Source organism: Dromiciops gliroides, chromosome 3 (assembly GCF_019393635.1).
Source record: "Dromiciops gliroides isolate mDroGli1 chromosome 3, mDroGli1.pri, whole genome shotgun sequence".
In the NCBI taxonomy this organism is placed as follows: Eukaryota; Metazoa; Chordata; class Mammalia; order Microbiotheria; family Microbiotheriidae; genus Dromiciops; species Dromiciops gliroides.
The window spans coordinates 292,821,477-292,831,018 of NC_057863.1; the positions used below are offsets into that span (position 1 = coordinate 292,821,477).

Sequence of the window (9,542 nt, forward strand, 5' to 3'; positions counted from 1 at the left end):
TGGAGATAGGGCTAGCCATCTCCCTCTCCGTGGTGGGAGCAGGCTGGGGCATCTAAATCACAGACTCCTCCATCCTTGGTGGAGGGGTCAAGGCCCCCAGGATCAATCCCGAGAACTTGGTGAACATTATCTTTTATGAGGCTGTGGCCATCTACAGTATCATCATGGCCATTGTCATCAGCAACAGGGCAGAGCTGTTCACTGGTACCACCCCCAAAACCATTAGGAATTGTAACTACCATGCAGGCCATTCCATGTTTGGTGCTAGCTTCGCTGTGGGCTTGTCCAACCTCTTCTGTGGTGTGTGGACAAGCATTGTGGGCAGTGAACCTGCCTTGGCTGATGCCCAGAATGCCAACTGCTTCATCAAGATCCTCATTGTAGAGATCTTTGGCAGTGCCATTGGCATTTTTGGGGTCATTGTGGCCATCCATCAGACTTCTAAAATAAAAATGGGAGACTAGGCCTGAAGCAGTGGGAGGGCCCTGCCCTGCTGTGCCCTACTCTTTAGTTTATAATCTTTATAACTTTCTTTTTAAATTTTTTTATTTTTCTTTAAATTAATTAATTTATTTTTATGATAACTTTCTGATAATGCATTTATGAACCTCAGTGGGACTGCCTAAATAATTTTCATTTGTGACCCATACAAGTGTTTAAGTCTATGTCTTAATAGTAAAGAAATAAGCACAGTGGGGCAGCTAGGTGGTGCAGTGGATAGAGCACTGGCCCTGGAGTCAGGAGCACCTGAGTTCAAACCCAGCCTCAGACACTTAACACTTACTAGCTATGTGACCCTGGGCAAGTCACTTAACCCCATTTGCCTCACTAAAAACAAAAAACAAAAAACAAAAAAAGCACAGTAATATTAATTTGGTTTGTAGTTCTACCAAATAAAGTTAAATACATAAAATGCAGTAGGACTTGATCTCAATCTCTCCTTCTGACGACTCAGTGCAATTACACAACCCTAATAGCCTACTTTGGATACTGAGTAAAACATGGGAAAGTGTTAGAATCCATTTCTTAAATAACACATATTTGATTTAGTCTAAAACCTTCCAACTTAGATGTAGTTGCTATTCATTTCAAAGGGAAAAAAATCTTTAAAAAAACACAAACATACTAGGGAAAAGCTGATTTTATTTTCTGGATAAATCAAGGAATGGTAAAATGTACTTTGGAGAGATGTATATTATTTGACAATAGGAACATATTTTTTATTATGAATTAACATATGGACTTCCTCTTGAGATAAAAGCATTTTATTAGATTTAATACCTGGTGTGACAATTTACACCTAGCTGGAAATTACTTTGCCCAATCTTAGATAAAGCATAGGTATTTTTTCAAAGGTTTTTTTTTTAAAGTAGGTTTTTAATTTGGATCTATTTAATTTCACTTTACTTTAAGAAACCTTGTGATCTTATTATATTGGTGCATTCATAAAAGCTAGCTTCATTTATTTACTACAATATAGAACTACACAAATTCTATGTTATTTATGTAATTCTGAATAAATTTGTAGTTGTAGTTAGATCTAATTTCCATTTCTAGATCAAGAAGCATACCAATGCTAAATGATGAGGTGATAGCACACACCTTTTCTAATATTTTATGTAGATATGTCCCAGTAAGGCTTGCATGCTATTATTAAACCATGTCATTAGACATGGTACAATATGGACTTATTCCTAAACATTTCTATTTGTACATTTGCCATTTATGAATTTGTCTCTATTCCTTGAGATTGAGAATAGGGATAATGAGATGTATTGATATGTGAAAATGTGGTTGAAAGATTGGAAATTAAGTGGTACCGCTTCTTATATGGCATTAAATCCACAAATTAATTTACACAGTTTTGTCCTGTTTATTATACTGACACATTAATTATGCATGGTTAGATCCTACCAATATAATGACGATCAGAATAGTTTATAAATTATTTTATAGATGTAGTTCTCTTTTTTATTTCTGTATAGAATGTCTTCTGCTTTTATTTATGTATTGAGTTTTTCATGATTGATTTATTCCCAGTTATTTAAGAATTCCGTAATGATTTTGATTAGCATCTTACTTGTTTTTTTTAAACTTCTCTTCATATTTTTGCTAATGCTTTTGTAAATGTAATATAGAAAACTTTAGTGAAGCTAATATCTCACTTCATTGATTCTCTGAGATTTCATAAATAAACTAACATGAATTCTGAGAAAGGAAAGATTGTGTCTTCTATTTTGTTTTATCTCATTTTAACCTTGATTTCAGTAAGAGTTGAATTAGTCTTCCACTCCACCTTTGATCAAATTAGTTAGGTTTTTTTTTTTTTTCTCTCTAAGGCTTTGGTTTCCTCTTCTGTAAAATCAAGGAGTTATATCTAAATAATCCTTACAGTCTCCTCCAGTTCTCAAAATTTGTCATCAGATTTTTAGTGTTTGGCGATGGGCTGACTTGATAAAAATATCTTTTTTTTTTAATTTTAGGTTTTATCAAGCTATTCAGATAAGTATAAAGAGTAAATTGACTAGAGCACCTACTGAGCAAGAATAAGAATTGAAAATAGGAAGCTATCAAATGATCAGCTTTCCATAAGGTATGGTTGGGTGGGTAGGTCCCTCATAAACCAAACACTGGCTGTGTCTGAGGGCCCTTTTACTCCCTCATGAGATGATAACCATTCTGTCCTCCAAACAAAACTGCATTTTGTACTGCTATTGCACTATTCCTGGCAATGCTTTGTTTTGCAGGCACCAGGTAGAAAAATCCACAATTATATTTTTGAGTGTGTTAATACATTATAGACTCAGAGGAGGGAGAGAGAGAGAGAGAGAGAGAGAGAGAGAGAGAGAGAGAGAGAGAGAGAGATACATAGGTTCATAGGAAGAAAGAGATGACCAATTAAATATATGTGTATAATATAGTATGTATGTGTTCATTATATTTTCCTCATATTGCATCCACTTTTATCCAGTGATATGCAAGCTGACATTTTTTAGCAAGCTAAAAGTGGTTCATGTGTGTTCTTGTAAGGTAACAGCCTAAAAAAATTATAGTAAGGTACATCTCCATTAATTTGTACACAGGGTAATGAATCCTTTGACCACAAAATTCCAAGAAACAGGGGCAAAAAAGAAAATAAAAAAACCAAAATGGCATTTAGGGTTTTATGCACCCTTCTACTTCTATTGCACTATTTGTGATTTATCGATCAAAGGGGCAGAGGGTACTAAGAATCTATAAATCTTTTTTTTTTTCTTTTTTTTTTCCGGGCAATGGGGGTTAAGTGACTTGCCCAAGGTCACACAGCTAGTAAGTGTCAAGTGTCTGAGGCCAGATTTGAACTCAGGAACTTCTGAATCCAGGGATGGTGCTTTATCCACTGCGCCACCTAGCCACCCCAGAATCTATAAATCTTAATGTAATTGTTGATATTATAAATGTTAGATTATTATCTGATACAGGGAAGCTAGGTGGCACAGTGGAGAAAGCAGTGGCCTTGGATACGGGAGGACCTAAGTTCAAAACCAGCCTCAGATACTTGACACTTACTAGCTGTATGACCCTGCACAAGTCACTTAACCCTCATTTCCCTGCACAAAAAACAAAATAAGATTATTGTCTAATGATAAACAAACTGACATACTAATGAAGTAACTGAACCATATTCAAACCACACTATTCTTAGTATATAAGAAAGTAAAGAACTAAGGGATTCATAACTAAATAGAAGGATGTCACAAAGAATTTCCCTAGAATGGGGAGGGGGGCAGAAGTGGGAGTTTGTTGATTTGTTTTCATTTTGTAACAAAAAATATATAATTTAAAAAAATATATAATTTAATAGGATACTTGCTTTTCTTTTCTTTTCTTTTTATTTTTGGTGAGACAATTGGGGTTAAGTGACTTGCCCAGGTTCACAAAGCTAAGTTAGTGTTAATTGTCTGAGGCCAGATTTGAACTCAGTTCTTCCTGACTCCAGGGTCAGAGCTCTATTCACTGTGCCACCTAGCTGCCCCGATACTTGCTTTTCTTGCCTTATGGTTCCTATAATGAAGATAAGCTGAAAGAAAACATGAAGATAATTTCTACTCATACACAAATATTTCCTTCAGGTGAAGGAAATATATATATATATATATAAAAACTTGACTAGATCATCAATGAAAGACACCAAAATCTTAAAGATTACTTAGAAGCTTCTATATATTGTGGATTCTTCTAGAAATGAGCATTAGAAAGTATTTGGCCTACCAATCTCTGAGTAACATCATAGAAAAAATATTAAACTGTACCTCAACAGATATGAAACAACTGGTTACTGATATGAGTTTAATTTCTGTTGAGTTGGAATGACATTAATTAGGATGAAGGTGAGCCTCAACAACAAATTAAAAGAAAGATGAGAAGATACAGAATGAAATTACCATAACTCCAACCTGATATTAATAAATCAGTCAGTAAGCATGTACTAAGCACTTACTACATGTCAAGCATTGTTTTAAATGCTGGGATACACAGAAAGATTAAAACAATAATTGTTTCCATCAGGGAAATTATATTCTAATGAGGGAGACAAATTGTAAATAATTAGGCATATGGTATGCATGGAATTGAGTAAAGGTGATTTGAGAGTCATAGGCACTCCTGCCAGGGAAGGAGAGTTTCAGGAATGGCTTCCTCTTGAAGGTAGCTTTTGAGCTGAATCATTGTGCAAACCTAAGGAAATAAGTGATGGAATGGATGGAGAGTATTTTGACATGAGGATATCCATTGTATAGGTACAGAAGATGGAGTGACTTTTAGAAGGAACAGTAAATAGGCTAGTGAATCAAGATCATGTGATATGTGAAGTGGAGTAATATTTGTGTTATCCTGACCATGGCTCCATGGTATTTTAATTTTTTGCTTTCTAGTTGTTTGCAATACTTTCTCTTGGTTTGGGAGCTATAAAGTTTGGCTATATTATTCCTGAGAGTTTTCATTTTTGGATCTCTTTAAAGAAGTAATTAATGGATTCTTTCAATGTATATTTTACCCTATGGTTCTAGAATATCAGGGAAATTTTCCTTGCTAATTTCTTGAAAGGTAATGTCTAGGCTCTTTTTTTTTTTTGATCATGCCTTTTGAGTAGTGCAATATTTTCTTAATATCTCCTGCATCTATTTTCCAAATCAGCTGTTTTTCCAATGAAATATTTCATATTTTCTTCCTTTTTCCCCATTGATTCTTGATGTCTCATGGAATCATGAACTTCCATTTACCCAATTTTAATTTTTAAAGAATGATTTTCTTCATTGAGCTTCTGTATTTCCTTTTCAATTTGGGTAATTCTACGTTTTAAGTTTTTGTATGTCTGTCCATTTGACCAATTCTGCTTTTTAAGGTATTCACTAGATTTTTGTGCTTCTTTTAATATTTGGCCTATTCTGTTTTTTAAGCTGCAATTTTATTCATTATTTTTTATTTGTTTGTTTGTTTGTTTGTTTTTGGTGCCTCCTTTACCAAGCCATTGACCTTTTTCATGATTTCTTGAATTACTGTTATTTGATTTACTGATGTTTACATCTCTTATTTGTTTTATTAAATCATTTTTGAGCCTTTCTAGAAATTTTCTGGGGCATATGGGTGGGTGCCCTAGACCTATTCATATTTTTTCCATCTAATGCTTTGTATGTAGCTATGTTGACTTTGTTGTCTTTGTCTCAGTTTGTGTTTTGGTCTTCCCTATCACCATAGCAACTTTCTATGACCAAAATATTTTTTGTGCTTATTTTCCAGGTTTTTTGATTTTTTACCTTTTTTGTTTGTTTATTTAGAATTTTATTTCACTCAATTACATGTAAAAACAATTTTATCATCCATTTCTAAATCTTTGTGTCCAAATTCTCATCCTTCTTCCCTCCCCACCCGTCCCTTTAAGAAGTCAAGAAATGCAATAAAAGTTATACATGTGTAGTCATGTAAAATATTTCCCTATTAGTCAGATAGTAAAAGAAAACAGGAAAAAAAAACTCAAGAAAAATAAACTTTAAAAAATGCTTCAATCTGTATTCAGACACCATCAGTTCTTGAGGAAATAATACAAATTTTTCCAGAAGTATTGGAATAAAAGAGCAAATTGCAGATCAGGAAGATATCAGGGGGTCATCAAAGAGTCACATGTGGTTGCTCAGAAAAACCAGAAAAGGAATGAGAAATAATATGCTAAAAAAATCTCATTAAGTAATAATATTCATGAGTACTAACTAATACTGAGAAAAGAAAGTAAATAATCTTAATATATAGCAGTGTTTCTTAACATTTCCTGTACAATGGAGTCATTTGGCCACCTTGTAAAGCTTTTGGTCACCTTCTAAAAGTAATATCTATAAAGATATAAAATGAAATATATGATTATAAAAACACTAATAGCATTAAAATATAATTACACATATTGTATATATAAATAAATAATCATACATATATACATATGTATATCCAAGCATAAAGATACACACATGCATACATGCATACATACATGTATTAATGGATGGATGGATGGAAATATTATGCATGTGCATCTCAGGATAAAGAACCACTGATATTGAGAAAAAAAGGAAAATGGCTCATACCTGAGAATAATTTATTCTTCAAAAGTAAACATAATCCTATGGAAACGAGGAGAGGACAACAGAATTGATTACTTTAAAACATTCTTTTTATAGAATAAGATTCCAACAGTCTTTGAAATGCAAATGAAATATAGGAGGAAAAACCTTAAGAAAGGTAAGAGACTTTAAGAAACTTAAAAAGACTTGATGTTAGTTTACCCTGTATACAGTAAAGAGAAATGTAACAATTGGAGTGATGCCACCTGCTGGAAAGTTACTGTAGGAAAGCTCCACCATGAGGAGAAGGCATCTGAGTGCAAGCCATGTGGCTTTTCTTTGGCCTCAGGAAGTGATGTTTGCTCGTGGGTACTGTCAATCAAGGCTACCAGACAATTAGCTTGGAGATGTGTGTGCATGTGGATGGGATGTTCCCAGTTTCACAGGAGGCTTGTGGGATGAAGAAGGGGCAGTTCTGTCTTTTTTTGTCAGCATCTCTCATGGAGAGTGGAGTAGGAGATGCTAGCTCTGTGAGATAGACAGCTGAATCTAGGCCTTTATCTCTCCACCAAATTCTTATTCTCCTTAATAAATTCTTAAAAGTCTAAACTCTTGCTAAGGCTTCTAATTTAATGGCAACCACTCATTAGATATTTTAGACAGACTAGCTAGAATTTTAGCCCCTTACAGAAACAACATCAACAACTAGTATATTGTCCCTTAGGAGTCTTTCCTTATCTAAGGGTAACTGAAGAAATAGAAATGAGTTTTTTGTTTTGTTTTAATCCAGTGCTCAGTTAAAAAAACACAGTAAAAGGGTGAGAAATCTTTATATTAACATTGAGGCAACACAAATGGATTTCAGTAAATGATATATAGTGCAAGATCACAAATAACACACTTACCTTATTGTATCTATAAAAATCTGTGCAGCTAGGTTGTGCAGAGGATAGAGTGAAGGGCCTGGAGTTAGTAAGCTTCATCTTCCTGAGTTTAGATCTGGCTGGCTTCAGACACTTAAGGTCACTGGGTGACCGTAAGTTACTTAACCCATTCTGCTTCAGTTTCCTCATCTGTAAAATGATCTAGAGAAGGAAATGGCAAACCACTCCCATAAATGTATCAAATGGGATGACAAATACTTGGATATGACTGAAACAACTGAAAAACAATAAAATTTGGTGTATGCAGGCATTCCTCCCCCATTTTTACACACATATGACATGCTTTAATTTGTATGTTTATATGTAGTTTTTTTAATAGAATTTTTTTTCCAAAATATATGTGAAAACAAAATTTTAACATCAATTTTTAAAAAACTTTGTGTTCCAACTTCTCTTCATCCCCTCCATTTGCACCCCCTATCCACAAGAACTCAAGCAATTCAAAATAAGTTATACTTGAGTAGTCATGGAAAAATTCCCATATTAGCTAGTTGTGAGAGAAAACAGTCAAAAAAACCCCAAAACTTCAGATTAAGAAATTGTCAAAGAGGAAAAGAAAAAAATAATTAAATGTGTTTCCATCTGTTTTCAGATGCTATCAGTTCTTTCTCTGCAGATGGGCTGCAATCTTCATAAGTCCTTCAGGGTTATATTGGATCATTGCCTTGCTGAAAATAACCACATGCTTCCCAGCAGATCATCCCCCCATTGCTGTTATTTTGTATACAGTACATTTCACTCTGCTTCAGTTCATGTAGGTCTTTCCAGGTTTTTCTGATAGTATCCTTTTTCTTCATAAAAGCCCAGCAAAGTAGGTACCCTACGTATTGCCATTATAATCAATCATCATAACTATTTCCCTCCATCCCACTCCCTTCCCATGACATTTACTCTATCTTCTTTTTACCTATTCTTCTGCAGAGGTGTTTTACTTCTGACTATCCTCTCCCTCTGCAATCCCTTTTTTGACCCTTCCTTCCTTATCCTCTTCCCCTCCCATTTTCCTGCAGGGTTAAATAAATTGCTCCTCCAAATTGGGTATGAAAGCTATTCCCTCCATGAGCCCACTCCAATGAGATCAGGGTCCCTGGGCTAATTCTGTGTTATAAATTTTTCTTCCTCCCTCCTTCCTCAACCCTCCCTATGAGATCAAGCAATTTAATATGTCATACTGGTGCAGTAATGCAGAACATCTTCATCTTCCTTGAAAGTATTTTGGTTTTTGCTGCTCTCTCCCCCAATCTGCCCTTTCCTTCTTCCCTTCTTCCCTTCTTCCCCCCTCCCCTTTTCTCCCTCACCCTCCGCAGGGTAAAAATATATTATTATACCTACTTGAGTATGTATGTTAGTCCTTCTTTGAGCCAATTCTGATGATATTAAGGTTCATTCACTCCCCAACTCATTCTCCTTCTTCTACTCTCCTCCATAAGCTTTTTTCTTGTTTCCTTCATGTGAACTACCTCTCCCTAGACCATCTCTGCCCTTACCCCCCCCCCCCCATTTTTAACCTTCCTTTGAAAGCATGGCTAGGCAGCAAAATTTCTGGATATATATATATATATATATATATATACACACACACACACACATATATATATACACATATATATGTATATATATATATGTATATATATGTATATATACACACACACACACATACACACACATACACACACACATACACACATACACATATATACATATATACACATATATTGATTTCTTTCTAGAATCATTTGGCCAATTTATAGTTCAATTAACTCATTATCACCATTCTCATATTTTTACATGCCTTCAGATATTACCTGTCTCTTTCTTTTGCTTTCTTCACCAATAAACTTCATAAAAGTTGAATCCAAATGTTTCATTAGAAAATACAAAATATCTATAAATATCTGAAATTAATATTGAAAATCAAATATAGTAAGAAGACTGTTCATTAAATTTCTCTAAGTCATCATACCAGATCCATGATATGAGCCAGGATTATAAAACATAAGAAAATCCACTG

The 9,542-nt window shown here is 34.4% G+C and overlaps 1 protein-coding gene across 1 annotated transcript in view; it reads left to right on the forward strand.

The window, feature by feature from the left end:
- Positions 1–464, forward strand: part of LOC122747495 (V-type proton ATPase 21 kDa proteolipid subunit-like) — a 56,468-nt gene extending 56,004 nt beyond the window's left edge. The window contains 1 exon segment of the mRNA XM_043993477.1: positions 3–464. Within this exon segment, the coding sequence (XP_043849412.1) occupies positions 3–464 (462 nt within the window).
- Positions 465–9,542: the final 9,078 nt, after the last annotated feature.